Genomic DNA, 16,525 nt, shown 5'->3' on the forward strand with positions numbered 1-16,525 from the left:
CAGTAAATTACATTTAATGTGTCAAACGTGTTATCAAGTAGATCAAAAGTAGCTCGTTTTAGTAAAATGTCCATACTGAGTGCAGATTATCAAGCGGAAACTGTTTCGACATCACAGAGTTGCCGTCTTCCTCTCTTCCTGTGTCTGCCGTTCATAGCCTCAACACTTCCTCAAACTAACCACCCGAGATTTTGACATTTGAGCAAAGAAAAGTTCAACCATGACATTATAATTTCTGATAATTCTATTTCCTGCTTTTTTTCTTACTGCAATGTTTTGTGTGAAAGAACTTTGGAAAGAACTGAACCCAAATAACAGTCATTGATGAAGGTTTCAAAACATTGTTTATCCCACAATTTTTTAATACTTTTACTTCTGATACTGATATGTTTTAGCAATTACATGTACTTTTAATACCTAAGTATATTTAAAACCAAATACTTGTATTTTACTGGATGACTTTTACCTTTACTTGAGTAATTTTCTATTAAGGTATCTTTACTTTTACTCAAGTATAACAATTGGGTACTTTTTCCACCACCACCCATAACGTCAAAGTGGATTATGTCTTTAGACATTTTTACAAAATTAATAAAAAGAAAAAGCTGAAATGTCTTGAGTCAATAAGTATTCAACCCCTTTGTTATGGCTATCATAAATAAGTTATGGAGTAAAAATGCGCATAACAAGTCACATAATAAGTGTGTGAAATAATATTGTAACACAATTTTTTAATGATTACCTCATATCTGTACCCCACACATACAATTATGTGTAAGGTCCCCCAGTCGAGCAGTGAATTTCAAACACAGATACAACCACATAGACCAGGGTGGTTTTCCAATGCCTCACAAAGAAAAGCACCTATTGGTAGATGGGTAAAAAAACAAAAAAAAACAGACATTGAATATCCCTTTGAGCATGGTGAAGTTATTCATTAAACTTTGGATGGTGTATCAATAGACTCAGTCACTACAAAGATACAGCCGTCCTTCTTAACCCAGTTGCCAGAGAGGAAGGAAACAGCTCAGGGATTTTACCATGAGGCCATTGGTGACTTTAAAACAATTACAGAGTTTAATGGCTGTGATACAAGAAAACGGAAGATGGATCAGCAACATTGTAATTACTCCACAGTACTAACCCTAATAGAGTGAATAGAGAGAAAAGAAGGAATCCTGTACAGAATGAAAACATTCCAAAACATGCATCCTGTTTTCAATTAGGCACTAGAAGAAATTAACTTTATGTCCTGAGTACAAAGCGTTATGTTTGGGGCAAATCCAACAAAACACATCAATGAGTACCACTCTTCATATTTTCAAGCATGGTAGTGGCTGAATCATGTTATGGGTATGCTTGTAATCGGCAAGGACTAGGGAGTTTTTTAAAGATAAAACGAAATGGAATAGAGCTAAGCACAGGCAAAATCCTAAAGGAATCCCTGGTTTAGTCTGCTTTCCAACAGACACTGGGAGACAAATTCACCTTTCAGCAGGATAATAACCTAATACACAAGGCCAAATATACACAAGTTGCTTACCAAGATGACATTGAATGTTCCTGAGTGGCCTAGTTAGAGTTTTGACTTATATCGGCTTATAAATCAATGTCAAGGCTGTCTAGCATTGATCAACAACCAACTTGACAGAGCTTGAATGATTTAAAAAAGACTAATTTCCAAATATTGTACAATCCATGTCTGCAAAGCTCTTAGAGATTTACCTAGACAGAATCACAGCTGTAATCACTGTCAAATGTGATTCTAACATGTTTTGACTCAGGGGTGTGAAAACTTTTTTATTTTTTATATCTATGTATTTAATTTCCAATAAATTAGCAAAGATATCCCTCCCAAAATGCTGACTTTGTCATTATGGGGTATTTCATGTAGATGGGAGAGATTATTTTCTTTTCTATTCCATTTTGAATTCAGGCTGTAACACAACAAAATATATAGCCTACCCCAGGTGTGAGTTATGCAACAAATGTAGCCCAAATGTTAACTAGGTTCCAAAATTATATCACCATCATCACATCATCATCATGTTAACAGAAGTGAACATGTTTTCAGAGGGAGACCACAACATTTTTATCTAGCAGAATGTGTTTTTTCCCCTTCTGAAACCGATTCCGTGGTAATAGACAGAATGTTGATTGCCTCACATGTCACATCCTGTCTTTTTGAGGAAGTCAAGCATTCAGTCTGGGTTAGTTTAGTGCAGTTAACACTTAGCTACCATCAGAGTTGGTCAGAGTACAGATATGCTTCTTTAAGATTTCATTAGACTGAACTCTAAAACCAACATCAACACAAAATGCTACAGAGGGCAGCCTCAAATGTTTCAGACAAACCAAAGCTCAGTAAACCAAAGGTAGGTGAAAACAAATTACTTCTATGTAGCGCGTCCAAATACATTGAATTGATAACTAACTGTGTGGAATTAATAACTAACTGTTTAGTGCAAACTACCTACAATAGTTAGCACTAAAACAAAAATAGAACTGCTTGGCCATAATGACCATCGTTATGTTTGGAGGAAAAAGGGGGGAGCTTGCAAGCCGAAGAACACCATCCCAACCGTGAAGCACAGGGGTGGCAGCATCATGTTGTGGGGGTGCTTTGCTGCAGGAGGGACTGGTGCACTTCACAAAATAGATGGCAACATGAGGGAGGAAAATTATGTGGATATATTGAAGCAACATCTCAAGACATCAGTCAGGAAGTTAAAGTTTGGCCACAAATGGTCTTCCAAATGGACAATGACCCCAAGCATACTTCCAAAGTTGTGGCAAAATGGCTTAATGACAACAAAGTCAAGGTATTGGAGTGGCCATCACAAAGCCCTGACCTCAATCCTATAGAAAATTTGTGGGAAGAATTGAAAAAGCGTGTGCGAGCAAGGAGGCCTACAAACCTGACTCAGTTACACCAGGTCTGTCAGGAGGAAAGGGCCAATATTCACCCAATTTATTGTGGGAAGCTTGTGGAAGGCTACCCGAAACGTTTGACCCAAGTTAAACAATTTAAAGGCAATGCTACCAAATACTAATTGAGTGTATGTAAACTTCTGATCCACTGGGAATGTGACGAACGAAATCAAAGCTGAAATAAATAATTCTCTCTACTATTATTCTGACATTTCACATTCTTAAAATAAATTGGTGATCCTAACTGACCTAAAACAGGGAATTTTTACTGGGATTAAATGTCAGGAATTGTGAAAATTGAGTTTAAATGTATTTGGCTACGGTGTATGTAAACTTCCGACTTCAACTGTATATGGTCAAAGTTGTAAAAAGGGGGAGGGTCCGTAAGATTACTCAAAAGGTTCCCTAGATTGCTGTAGAGTGTGTGGTTCTGATATTTTAATAGGGATTTACTGGGATTATTCCTTTATATAATTATTTTGATGCTCTGATGTAGAAATACTGGAATTTGGACAGATTAGAAATAATTTTAGGTTCATGAAAATGTTGAAAAACTGTACCTCACAAACTCATCATGATAGAGATAAATTCATAGTGCAAATCAGATTGAGTTCAAGTAGCCTCATGTGCCAGACTTCTAGGCTCAAGACACATTGCTCAAGACAATAGCACAGTATTCCTGTAAATCAAGGGAGGAGGAGAACATAATTCATTACCACAGAAGTGGTCCTTCCTTAGCATAATATGAAACATATAAAAGGAAATCATAAACACATAGTGATTGGGTGGGATGGGGGTGCGACATGCATTGCATAATGTCCCAGATTGGGTCCTGACTCCTGCTGCCACTGTAGTAAACACACATTCAATCTGTCATCTGTAATCTCTCCATGCAGCGCTCCACTAGTTTTGGGCGATTTGAGGGCATCAGACAACCATCACCAGCCAGACTAGAGGAAAATGGAACAACAGTGGCAGAGGAGTCTGGATGTGAGAGTTCTGATCAGACCAAACAAGGCAGCCTGGGGAAGAAGATGAAGGCCATCTCTCTGACCATGCGCAGGAAGATGGGCAAGAAGCACTCCAAAATCTTCTCTGAGGAAGCTGTGAGTCACACTACAGACTGCCTCTTCCTCCTATACAGAACCTAGTATTCTGCGTAGTGTATCAAAGCATCTAAAGGCTCTTAAACTACCCATCCCGGATCCGGGAGAATTGTCATCAACTACACAAATTAAAATAGCGCAACGGTCAAAAAATATTACTAGAAAATATTCATATTCATGAAATCACAAGTGAAATATAGTGAAACACAGCTTAGCCTTTTGTTAATCACCCTGTCATCTCAGATTTTGAAATTATGCTTTACAGCCAAAGCAAGACAAGCGTTTGTGTAAGTTTATCGATAGCCTAGCATAGCATTATGTCCAGCTAGCAGCAGGAAGCTTGGTCACGAAAATCAGAAAAGCAATCAATTTAACCGTTTACCTCTGATCATCTTCAGATGTTTTCAACTGACGAGACTCCCAGTTAGACAGCAAATGTTCCTTTTGTTCCATAAAGATTATTGTTATACCCAAAATACCTCCGTTTGTTTGTCACGTTATGTTCAGAAATCCACCGGAAATAGTGGTCACGACAACGCCCCAAAAAATGACAAAATATATCCATGATATCGACAGAAACATGGCAAACGTTTTTTATAATCAATCCTCAAGGTGTTTTTCAAATATCTATTTGATAATATATCAACCGGGACAATTGGCTTTTCAGTAGGACCGAGAGGAAAAATGACTACCTCTGTCTTTTACTCAAGAATCACTCTGAGAGCCCTCAGCTGGCCAGTTACGCAATGTAGTCGTTTACGCTCATTCTTCAACATAAAGGAGTGAAACTACGTCAAAATGCTGTAGACACCTTAGGGAATACCTAGAAAAAGGAATCTGGTTGATATCCCTTTCAGTGGCCAATAGGGGTGCATAGGAACACAACGGTTTCAAAACATGAGTCACTTCCTGATTGGATTTTTCTTAAGCTTTCGCCTGCAATATCAGTTCTGTTATACTCACAGACAATATTTTGACAGTTTTGGAAACTTTAGAGTGTTTTCTATCCTAAGCTGTGAATTATATGCATATTCTAGCATCTGGTCCTGAGAAATAGGCGGTTTACTTTGGGAACGTTATTTTTCCCAAAATAAAAATAGTGCCCCCTAGTAAGTCTGGCCAAGCAAGATTCAATATTTGTTGAAATTAGGTCTAAGTGACAAAATAGTATCCATCAACCTGGTCAGTATTTGCAAGTGTCTATGTTGAATTGTTAACTCAATGGCACTTCCTTATATAAATGGCACAGTTATGTACAGTATATAGTAAGGAATCAACATCAGTTTGGCTAACACACATAGTGGCTTGTCCATTTGTATTTCCACATGTAGGGTGAAGACACTGACAGAGACCTAGAAGAGGAAACAGAGTGCAGTCCTCTAGAGAAAGGCTCTGAAAAGACCAACAACTCTCTGGAGAGCCTGTACAGCGGACAGAGTTCCTCCAGTAAGTCCTCTCCACAGGGATGTCAACACAAAGTCATGTCCCCCCTCATACAAGTCTGTAAATGAAGATACACGTTTCTAAATGAAGAATAAGCAAATGTGATGTGTTTTCATGCGTTTTATTTTACCATTGTATTACCATATCATTACTATTATATTACAATATTATCATAGGCTTGTAACCTTCCCTCCAACACAAGGATACACAAGCATAGGGGTGGCAGGTAGCCTAGTGGTTAGAGCGTTGGGCAAGTAACTGAAAGGTTGCTGGATCAAATCCCCAAGCTGACAAGGTAAAAATCTGTCGTTCTGCCCCTGAACAAGGCAGTTAACCCACTGTTCCCCGGTAGGCCGTCATCGTACATAAGAATTTGGTGTTAACTGACTTGCCTAGTTAAATAAAGGTTAATTTTTTTTTTTTTTTTTTACACGCACGCTCATAGTCCAGGGGTAAATCTGTGCAGTGTAATCATACTGTCTTGTCTGTCTTGTCTCCTGTAGGCTCAGGTAGTGTGGCCTGCCTCTCAAATGGCTCCAGTACCAGAGACAGTCTGAGACTAGAAGAGGACGGCTCCTACAACGGACACTTCTGTGGTAGAGCACGGGTCCACACAGACTTTGTTCCCAGCCCATATGACACTGACTCCCTCAAACTCAAGGTAGACAGAAGATAATGCCTTTAGATTGGGGTAATGTGAAATGTCATGAACGACGTTGTTAAAAGCTGTTTCATGATTCATGAAATCTCTTGATGTCTCTTGCCAGGTTGGAGACATTATCAGCATCATCAGTAAACCTCCTATGGGCATATGGACAGGGATGCTGAACTACAAAGTGGGCAACTTCAAGTTCATCTACGTTGACATGCTCATGGAGAAAGAGAGAGAGGAGGAGGCGCCAAAAATCAGACCTCAAAGAATGAGCAAGAGACCACGACCAAAGACACTACTGGAACTACTGGAGCGTCTTCATCTAGAGGTGAGGGCTTAGAGGTCATGGCTAGAAGGGATCTAGCTTTTGTCAAATTAACTTCAGATTTGACTTTTCATAGAATGTTTGGAAAATGAACCTAGCCGGTTAGGAGAATTAGGTTAAGGTTAGGAAAAGGGTTAGGGTTAGCTAAACTTTTAAGAATCTTGTCTTTGAACGTTAATTTAACAAAAGCTGGATCTAGCCATGATGGCCTGTTAAAATGACTGCCAAATACAGCCACATTTTTTCTTTCCTCTTTCCAGTAACCAATGAAACCTACACTGAGAAAACAATGTCAAGTGTCTCTCAACACTACCAGACACACAGTATTGAGAATGGTGTTGTCTCAATTACCCCCCAAAATTTAAAAAAAAAAAATAATAATATGCATAAACATAACCTAAAGCACTCAAAGGTGAACAAATTAGTATAAGATTATGAAAGGTAGATGAGATGACATTGACAATGGAACTATGTCTTGTTTATTCCAGGAGTATGCATCTGCACTGCTTCTGAATGGCTACCAGACAGTAGAGGACCTGAGGCACCTGCAGGAGAAACACCTTATAGAGCTGAACGTGATGAATCCAGAACACAGAGGCAGGCTGCTGGCTGCTGCAGACTGCAGATATACAGAGAGTGAGTAGCAAAACCAATTTCTACTGTAGCCTAACCCTACTGGATTTCTACTGTAGCCTAACCCTACTGGATTTCTACTGTAGCCTAACCCTACTGGATTTCTACTGTAGCCTAACCCTACTGGATTTCTACTGTAACCTAACCCTACTGGATTTCTACTGTAGCCTAACCCTATTGGATTTCTACTGTAGCCTAACCCTACTGGATTTCTACTGTAGCCTAACCCTACTGGATTTCTACTGTAGCCTAACCCTATTGGATTTCTACTGTAGCCTAGCCCTACTGGATTTCTACTGTAGCCTAACCCTATTGGATTTCTACTGTAGCCTAACCCTACTGGATTTCTACTGTAGCCTAACCCTACTGGATTTCTACTGTAGCCTAACCCTATTGGATTTCTACTGTAGCCTAACCCTACTGGATTTCTACTGTAGCCTAACCCTACTGGATTTCTACTGTAGCCTAACCCTACTGGATTTCTACTGGGGCAAAGGAAATGGCCAATTGTACCACAGACATTTTGTGCAACGCAGCACTACGCTCAGAAAGGAACATCCTGATCTTTGTGTGTTATGATGAGCAGATGCTTATAACAGCTATCATTTAAGACGTGCCCATCCGGCAGAGTTGACACCTGTCAGAGAGAGCACAATGTCTTCCTCTATTCTAATCCTCTATAAAACCACTGTAAGGCTCTGAAACACAAATGAAACAGAAAGATAGGTCTCCAATCCAGATGAAGAAATGAACAATACTAGCCAGTTTCTGTCAGCTGCTTACGAAACAGGATGCGTTCAATTAGCATAAGGCTTATTAATGTTTGTGTCCTCACATAATACCATTTAAATTAAGGTCATAAATGTGTGTTTGGGCTCATTTTGGACAGAACAGATGGCACTGCCACCCTGGCTAAGTCAGATATCGTGACTGTGGGCTAGTTCCTGACCAAACAATGGCACTGCCACCCTGGCTGAACCAGATATCGTGACTGGCTGTTGGATTACCATGGCAGAGGTTATCAGCCAGGAAGGAATGTAGTCATTAAATCAAGCTTAATTCCATTTAGGTGGTGTGAGAATTGCAACCCTAATTCATTTTAATTGACTTGGATCGGGGCAGCCAACCTTGCAACCCGCAGGATCTGAGGATCCAACCAACCAGACTGTTTTGTTCTTGGGTTCACAGGCGATGATGTGAGGGAGAGTGAGGAGCCCTCTTCATCACACAGCCTGAAGGAGGAGAAGAGTGACTGTCCCAGAGACTCAGGCTGTTTTATTCCATCAGAGTGCTCTGAAAACAGCAAAGAAGACACAGAGAGCCAACCAGTCACACGCTGATAGGCTGCACTATCCTAATTAACATACCAGTATAAAAAGTTGATTAACTATTATGTTTTGACTTGTAAATTACGATGGCTCACCAAGTTTGTCTCGTCTGTATTTGGTTTAACAAGGTGCGATTTCATTAATTAAATGTTAAATGTAGGCCATTTTTCTTAAAACCGATGAATTTGTTCCTCCTTATAAGCATCCATTTATGAACCTTTTTCTTTAACCTATTAATTCACATAAAGCACAGGGATCAAACTCATTCCACGGAGAGCTGCAGGTTCTCGCTCCTCCCTTGCACTTGATTGATGAATTAAGGTTACTAATTAGTAAGGAACTCACCTCACCTGGTTGTCTAGGGCTTAATAGAAAGGGAAAAAACAAAACCTTGCAGTCACTAGGCCCTCCATGGAATGAGTTTGACACACCTGACAAAATATTTATGACAAATGATATCTTGTTTTTTTGTGTATTGTGCTGGAAACTATGACGTGTGTTTGGTTTTACTATCATTGTGGGGACCAGAAGGAGGCTATTTTAGGTTTAGGGGATTAGGGTTAGAAGCTTGGGGTTAAGGTTTAAGGTTAGGGGTTAGGAAAAATATGATTTTTAATGGGAATGAATTGTTTGGTCCCAACACGGATAGTAAAACAAACGTGTGTGTGTGTGTGAGTGAGTGGGCAGGAGTTTGTACATACATTTTTTTACATTCCTGGTTTAACAAAATGTACAGACTTGTAGAACTCAATATACTGTCATTGCAATATGTCACACATTAATAAAGTATTTATGCATCAAGAGTCATCTGTCATTAGTCTAACTAATCCGTTAATTTGTACTGAATGTATCATTTAAAATATCATTTCAAGCAAAATGTGAAGAGAGCAAGGCGTTGTACAATATTGCTAAATGTTGCAAGCATCAACATTTTGCGACACTGAACACATATTTCAATACGTCATATATGACTAGTGTTCATGGGAAAATGTGTTACTTTGCTTTCTCATCCGGTGTATATATAAGCGATAACGAATGGATTGGACTACGTTACCCAGAAAATGCTTACAACATTTTAATGGTGACGTGTGGTTCTGTGGATTGTCCACATGACTCTGAATGGAGAATCCGTCGAGAAGTTTCTACTAGTTACCACAGTCACAAAATCATATATCGTAAAAATTCATGATAACATAAAATCTATTTTTGGTCTTAATTGAAGGATATGGTTAGTCATAAGGTTAGCGGTGTGGCTAAGGGTTAGGTTTAAAATAACATTTTAAGAAGATACATGTTACAAATAGGCGGGGTTTATGACTTAGTGGCTGTGGTAACTAGTAACGACCGTCAAGCGGTGACAACATATTAGCCTAGATTACGTTTTACTACGTCTCAGTTCGGGGGGATCAGTACTTGACAATGGCTGGGGAAATGTCTATGATCGGTAAGTAAGATTTAACCGTAACGTGTGCTTGTTGTTGTTGTGTAACCAGCTGTTTAGCTAGCTAGCAAGTGGGCTGACAAGCATGTTAGTTGCTACCTAAATCATTATTAGTAGTCAATTAGCTGAAAATGTGTCAAACTGTCAACGCTGAGTGAATATGTAAATAAGTAGGCTAATTACGAGCTAGCTACGTAAACAACGTCCATACCTAAAACCACGTCTTTTTCTATATCTTCCATGTCGCAGGATCGGTCATTCTGGCTCTTTTTCTAGCTGGCTATCTGGGCCAACATTATCTGCCTCCACCGAAACCAAAAGTAATCGGCCTAGATCTGGGGACCACTTTCTGCTCAGTGGGAGTATTCCACCCGGGTACCGGGGATGTGGAGGTGATAGGGGATGAGGAGGGGCGGAAGAGCATCCCTAGTGCGGTGTCGTTCACACCTACCGAAGTTTTCGCCGGTTACGAGGGTCAGGATCTGGCCGAAAACAATCCTCAAAACACCATCTATGATGCCAAGCGGTTTATTGGAAAGATATTCGAACAAGATCTCCTTGAGCAGGAAAGTGCTCGCTATCCATTCAAGGTACAGTACATACCGTCGGAGTCGGAAGTTTACACACACCTTAGCCAAATGCATTTAATCTCAGTTTTTCACAATTCCTGATATTTAATCCTAGTAAAAATTCCCTGTTTTAGGTCAGTTAGGATCACCACTTAATTTTAAGAATGTGAAATGTCAGAATAATATAAGAGAGAATAATTTATTTCAGCTTTTATTTCTTTCATCACATTACCAGTGGGTCAGAAGTTTACATACACTCAATTAGTATTTGGTAGCATTCCCTTTAAATTGTTTAACTTGGGTCAAACGTTTCGGGTAGCCTTCCACAAGCTTCCCACAAATAAGTTGGGTGAATTTTGGCCCATTTCTCCTGACAGAGCTGGTGTAACTGAGTCAGGTTTGCAGGCCTCCTTGCTCACACACACTTTTTCAGTTCTGTGCACACATTTTCTATAGGATTGAGGTCAGGGCTTTGTTATGGCCACTCCAATACCTTGACTTTGTTGTCCTTAAGCCATTTTGCCACAACTTTGAAAGTATGTTTGGGGTCATTGTCCATTTGGAAGACCCATTTGCGACCAATCTTTAACTTCCTGACTGATGTCTTGAGATGTTGCTTCAATATATCCACATAATTTTCCTCCCTCGTGTTGCCATCTATTTTGTGAAGTGCACCAGTCCCTCCTGCAGAAAAGCACCCCCACAGCATGATGCTGCCAGCCCCGTGCTTCACGGTTGGGATGGTGTTCTTCGGCTTGCAAGCCTCCCCCTTTTCCCTCCAAACATAACTATGGTCATTATGGCCAAACAGTTCTATTTTTGTTTGATCAGACCAGAGGACATTTCTCCAAAAAGTACGATCTTTGTCCCCATGTGCAGTTGCAAACCGTAGTCTGGCTTTTTATGGTGGTTTTGGAGCAGTGGCTTCTTCTTTGCTGAGCGGCCTTTCAGGTTATGTCGATATAGGACTCGTTTTTACTGTGGATATAGATACTTTTGTACCTGTTTCCTCCAGCATCTTCACAAGGTACTTTGCTGTTCTGGGATTGATTTGCACTTTTCGCACCAAAGTACGTTCATCTCTAGGAGACAGAATGCATCTCCTTCCTGAGCGGTATGATGGATGCGTGGTCCCACGGTGTTTATACTTGCGTACTATTGTTTGTACATATGAATGTGGTACCTTCAGGCGTTTGAAATTGCTCCCAAGGATGAACCAGACTTGTGGAGGTCTACAATTCTTTTTCTGAGGTCTTGGCTGATTTCTTTTGATTTTCCCATGATGTCAAGCCAAGAGGCACTAAGTTTGAAGGTAGGCCTTGAAATACATCCACAGGTACACCTCCAATTGTCTCAAATGATGAAAATTAGCCTATCAGAAGCTTCTAAAGCCATGACATCATTTTCGGGAATTTTCCAAGCTGTTTAAAGGCACAGTCAACTTGGTGTATGTAAACAATTGCTGGAATAATTACTTGTGTCATGCACAAAGTAGATGTCCTAACCGACTTGCCAAAGCTATAGTTTGTTAACAAGACATTTGTGGAGTGGTTGAAAAATGAGTTTTAATGACTCCAACCTAAGTGTATGTAAACTTCCGACTTCAACTGTACAGTACATACTCCTTTAGTTACTTTGACAGTCAATACACCACAGTGAAAATGATTGAATACAGCATTAGCATTTGGCTGCATAAGCTGTGTGATTGCAGGTTTATAAATATGCTATATCAATGACAGCTGTCTTTCATTTGTAATAACATACCTGTCTTTCATTTGTAATAACATACCTGTCTTTCATTTGTAATAACATACCTGTCTTTCATTTGTAATAACATACCTGTCTTTCATTTGTAATAACATACCTGTCTTTCATTTGTAATAACATACCTGTCTTTCAGGTGATAAATAACAATGGCAGTGCAGAGTTCTTGGTCACCACCAACCAGACGTTCACAGTTACTCCCGAGTTCATTAGTTCTCGGCTGCTGCTGAAGATGAGGAAGATGGCAGAGCATCACCTGGGTGTCCCCATCAAGAGGGCTGTGATCTCTGTCCCTGCTGAGTTTGATGATAGACAGAGGAACTACACCATCAGGGCTGCCAACCTGGCCGGTCAGTCTCTGTCTGGCAAAACTGTATCAACAGTCATACAATATCTGATTTGATGTGTTAACACTGCTACAGGAATGACTTACACTGTTTAGGTTGTTATTGTATTCTCATTAAGAAACAGTTAATCATACAGGGATGGACATTAAGGGTTGCCCTATTGCTTGGGGCAAGTAAACTGAGCAGTCATCCAAGTTGAGCCTGCTCTGAGGTGGTGGTGTTGTTGTTGTTGTTTAAGTGAAAACAACCAAACTGCAAATAATTCACATCTTAAAACGGATCTTTCTGGTTCCCCCACATTCTGTACGTGAACGACAGATAGTTTTAGGTTCTATATATATTTATTTTTTTACTGATTACAAATAATTTGATTACTGATCTTTGATTCCTCTCCTATGTGTAGGTGAAAGGCAGGCAATATACAACACTTCTGCATGTAAAAAGCTAATTAAACAATTCTGGTGGGCATGTACCTTAGACTTTAATGTCAATCCCTGATGTAATTAGGTGTTTGCTCTATGCCCATAACTGTGTTACTTATTCTATAGACAGAGGGAGTGTGAGTAGAATATTGGACACCCAATTCAAAGATGTGACCAAATCTACACTACCCTCTGTAAGACCTGTAGCTAACATATGATTGTTCTGTTTACACCACACAGGACTGGACATCTTGCGTGTGATCAACGAGCCCACGGCTGCAGCGATGGCGTATGGGTTACACAAGGTGGACGTGTTCAACGTACTGGTGGTAGACCTGGGAGGAGGAACGCTGGACGTCTCTCTGCTCAATAAACAAGGGGGCATGTTCCTCACCAGAGCCATGGCAGGTAGGACACTAATCAACTCCTTATCATGTTGTAGTTACGCATGGTTTAGTTGGTGTCACTTTCATTTCTCTTCTGGTAGGTAGGGTGGCAGACCACGAATAATCACAACACCTAGCCGACTAGGTGAAAAGTCTGTCTATGTGCCCTTGAGCAAGGCACTTAACCATAATTGCTCCTGTAAGTCACTCTGGATAAGAGTGGGCAGTACAAGGGCAGTACAAGTGGGCAGTACAAGTGGAACATTTGCCATATTGTATACTGAACAAAAATATAAACAACAATTTCAACGATTACAGTTCATATCAGGAAATCAGTCAATTGTAATCAATTCTTTAGGCCCTACTCTATGGATTTCACATGACTGGCAAGGGGCGCAGCCAATCCGAATGAGTTTTCCCCACAAAAGAACATTATTACAGACAGAAATACTCCTGTTTCATCAGCTGTCTGGGTGGCTGGTCTCAGACGATCCCGCAGGTAAAGAAGCTGGCTGTTGTGGTTACATGTGGTCTGCAGTTGTGAGGCCGGTTGGACGTATTGGCAAATTCTCTAAAATGACGTTAGAGGCGGCTTATGGTAGAGAAATTAACATTAAATTATCTGGCAGCAGCTCTGGTGGACATTGCTGCAGTCAGCAAGCCAATTGCACACTCACTCAAAACATGAGAGATCTGTGGCATTGTGTTGTGTGCCAAAACTGCACATTTTAGAGTGGCCTTTTTTGTCTGTCCCCAGCACAAGATGCCCCTGTGTAATGGTCATGCTCTTTAATCACCTTCTTGATATTCCACACCTGTAAGGTGGATGTATTATCTTGGCAAAGGAGAAATGCTCACTAACAGGGATGTAAAAAAAATTGGAATGAAATAAGCTTTTTGTGCACATGTAACATTTCTGGGATCTTTTATTTCAGCTCATGAAACAAGGGACCAACAACACTATGTTATAGTTGGAGGACCATTTCATATTGGCACAACTAATTCAAACCATACATGATAAGGAATTTAAATTATCCCAATACTACTAACATATTAATAGTATTATTGGACTCAGAATGACCCTTGTTTCCTAGGTAACAACAAGCTGGGGGGGCAGGACTTCAGCCAGAGGCTGCTCCAGTACACCATGGAGAGGGTCCGCCAGCAGTACGGCGTTCCTCCCACCCTCAAAGAGGACATCCACCGCCTCCGCCAGGCCGTGGAGATTGCCAAACTCAACCTCACCCTGCAGCTCAGTGCCCACCTCAGGGTACCCCTGCACCTGGAGCCCCAAGGGGACCCCAAGAAACCACCACAGGGGCCCGCCAAGGACCCAATCCCAGTCATCTTCCAAGCAGTCATCACCCGTGAGCTGTTTGAAGAGTTGAACGACGACCTCTTTCAGAAGGTTCTGGCACCTGTAGAGACAGTGCTGGCCGAGGGCCGCCTGGGGAAGGAGGAGGTGGATGAGATAGTTCTGGTGGGAGGCTCCACCCGCATCCCTAGGATCAGGAAGCTGATCAGTGGATACTTTGGGAAGGAGCCCAACACCTCAGTGGACCCAGACTTGGCAGTGGTGACCGGGGTGGCCATCCAGGCTGGCATCATGGGTGGCTCCTGGCCCCTACAGGTCAGCGCTATAGAGATCCCCAACAGACACCTCCGCAAGACCAACTTCAATTGATCTAGTCTAGAGAGGTGGCAATGGACATAAAGATGCCACCAGACAGAGACTTTCCATATTAAAGGATGGGCTGCATTTTAACTGTTAATTGTCCTTCTCCATCTTCACCACGTGTGCAATAGTCCTATGAGGTTAAAATATGATCTTCAGCTCTAATAATAGATCCTGGAATATATTTTCACAGAGAAACTCAACCATCACTTGTTTACTGCTGGCCCAATTTATTGGACCAACTGTGGTAGATTGAAATGGTATTCAATTCAGGGAACAACCTTTATTTCTACAGAACTGTGACCAGCCAATACACCTTCAGCTATTTATTTATTTATAGTGTGTCTGTGCATGTGTGCGAGCGTGTTTGTACTGCGTGGGGGTGGGGGTACAGCACATTAGGAGTATTTGTTTTTCAGCGGATGACAACACGCTTGTGCCTTTTCAGAGAGCTGCTGTGTGGAGCTGTACTGTGCTTTTAAGCCACCTGATATGAACTACCACCAGTCATATTGACTAGGGCAGTATTCTATTAGAGTTTTGGACCAAATATGTTTGCACATATTGTTAGGCTACTGCTTGAATGTAAAGCTACTATGTTCAGCTTAGCGAGATGTCGGTATTGTATTGGATAACTGATGAATTGTCAAAATAAGGGGCATACCAACTTAGGCTAAATATTGCACTTTGAAAATGATAGAACTTGTTAGCCAGCATCATTCTGGTGCAATTGAATTATAAGAATCACAGAGTACACGGTCTGACATTTGGTACTTCAGCAGACACTCTGGATAAGAGTGATTTACAGGAGCAATTAGGATTAAGCACCTTGCTCAAGGGCATGTTGACAATTTTCACCTTGTCGGCTCGGGGATTCAAACCAGCGCCCTTTGGTTACTGGCCCAACGCTCTTAACCACTAAGCTACCTGTATATAGAAGTACTTATTGTAAGTGCCATAAAAAGACCCAAGGCTTATGGTGGTGCGTGTTACGGTGTGCCACAAGACCGCTGGTTGTAGAGTAATGGCTGGTTAGAGCCCCTGGCATTGGAGAGCAAACATGTTGGTTGATCATTTACTACTATTAGTCCATTCTAATTATCTCATGTAGGGAATGTACATTCCAAAATACCAGTCTACTTAGGGCTGATGCAGGGGACAACTGTAAATACTGTATGCATTCCTTGTTGAACATGCCTCAGATAATGTACTGATTGCAGTTCTCTATAGTAATATGCTATAGGAATTTCTGAGTACGTAATTTAAGATTTTTGTACTGCACGTTTAGCTTATTCTTCAAATCACCCCTCTCATATGGCCCCATTAGATATCTTGTGCTACATGCTGCTTTAACTAAATTTCCCTAAATACCATTATTGAATTTGTCGTGAAATTGTATTTTCTTTATGAGCTTTATTACAAACAAATCCATTCAGACAGACATCGCCATTGAAGGGGAAATAAACATTCAGATGCATCCCGTGGTCCTCATTCCATGACAGA

The 16,525-nt window shown here is 40.8% G+C and overlaps 2 protein-coding genes across 2 annotated transcripts; both read left to right on the top strand.

The window, feature by feature from the left end:
• The first annotated feature begins 2,212 nt into the window (after positions 1-2,212).
• On the top strand, positions 2,213-9,221 carry LOC115120205 (SAM domain-containing protein SAMSN-1-like). The gene is made up of 7 exons (XM_029649115.2): positions 2,213-2,375; positions 3,828-4,037; positions 5,369-5,483; positions 5,984-6,141; positions 6,248-6,460; positions 6,946-7,093; positions 8,279-9,221. The coding sequence occupies exons 1-7, from the start codon at positions 2,319-2,321 to the stop codon at positions 8,428-8,430; spliced, it is 1,053 nt and encodes a 350-aa protein (XP_029504975.1). The 5' UTR covers positions 2,213-2,318; the 3' UTR covers positions 8,431-9,221.
• A 533-nt stretch (positions 9,222-9,754) lies between these two features.
• Positions 9,755-16,499, top strand: LOC115120195 (heat shock 70 kDa protein 13-like). Its single transcript, XM_029649102.2, has 5 exons — positions 9,755-9,862; positions 10,109-10,449; positions 12,329-12,542; positions 13,202-13,369; positions 14,442-16,499. The coding sequence occupies exons 1-5, from the start codon at positions 9,838-9,840 to the stop codon at positions 15,029-15,031; spliced, it is 1,338 nt and encodes a 445-aa protein (XP_029504962.2). The 5' UTR covers positions 9,755-9,837; the 3' UTR covers positions 15,032-16,499.
• The last annotated feature ends 26 nt before the right edge of the window (positions 16,500-16,525 follow it).

Source organism: Oncorhynchus nerka, linkage group LG11 (genome assembly GCF_034236695.1).
Source record: "Oncorhynchus nerka isolate Pitt River linkage group LG11, Oner_Uvic_2.0, whole genome shotgun sequence".
In the NCBI taxonomy this organism is placed as follows: Eukaryota; Metazoa; Chordata; class Actinopteri; order Salmoniformes; family Salmonidae; genus Oncorhynchus; species Oncorhynchus nerka.

What these genes read in the sequence shown, in the direction of transcription:
- LOC115120205 (XM_029649115.2), top strand. Translation starts at nt 2,319, where the DNA reads ATGCTACAGAGGGCAGCCTCAAATGTTTCAGACAAACCAAAGCTCAGT. An exon ending in AAATCTTCTCTGAGGAAGCT is followed by an intron (nt 4,038 to 5,368) that starts GTGAGTCACACT and finishes TTCCACATGTAG; the next exon opens with GGTGAAGACACTGACAGAGA. An exon ending in AGACTGCAGATATACAGAGA is followed by an intron (nt 7,094 to 8,278) that starts GTGAGTAGCAAA and finishes TTGGGTTCACAG; the next exon opens with GCGATGATGTGAGGGAGAGT.
- LOC115120195 (XM_029649102.2), top strand. Translation starts at nt 9,838, where the DNA reads ATGGCTGGGGAAATGTCTATGATCG. An exon ending in GTGCTCGCTATCCATTCAAG is followed by an intron (nt 10,450 to 12,328) that starts GTACAGTACATA and finishes CCTGTCTTTCAG; the next exon opens with GTGATAAATAACAATGGCAG. An exon ending in CCTCACCAGAGCCATGGCAG is followed by an intron (nt 13,370 to 14,441) that starts GTAGGACACTAA and finishes CTTGTTTCCTAG; the next exon opens with GTAACAACAAGCTGGGGGGG.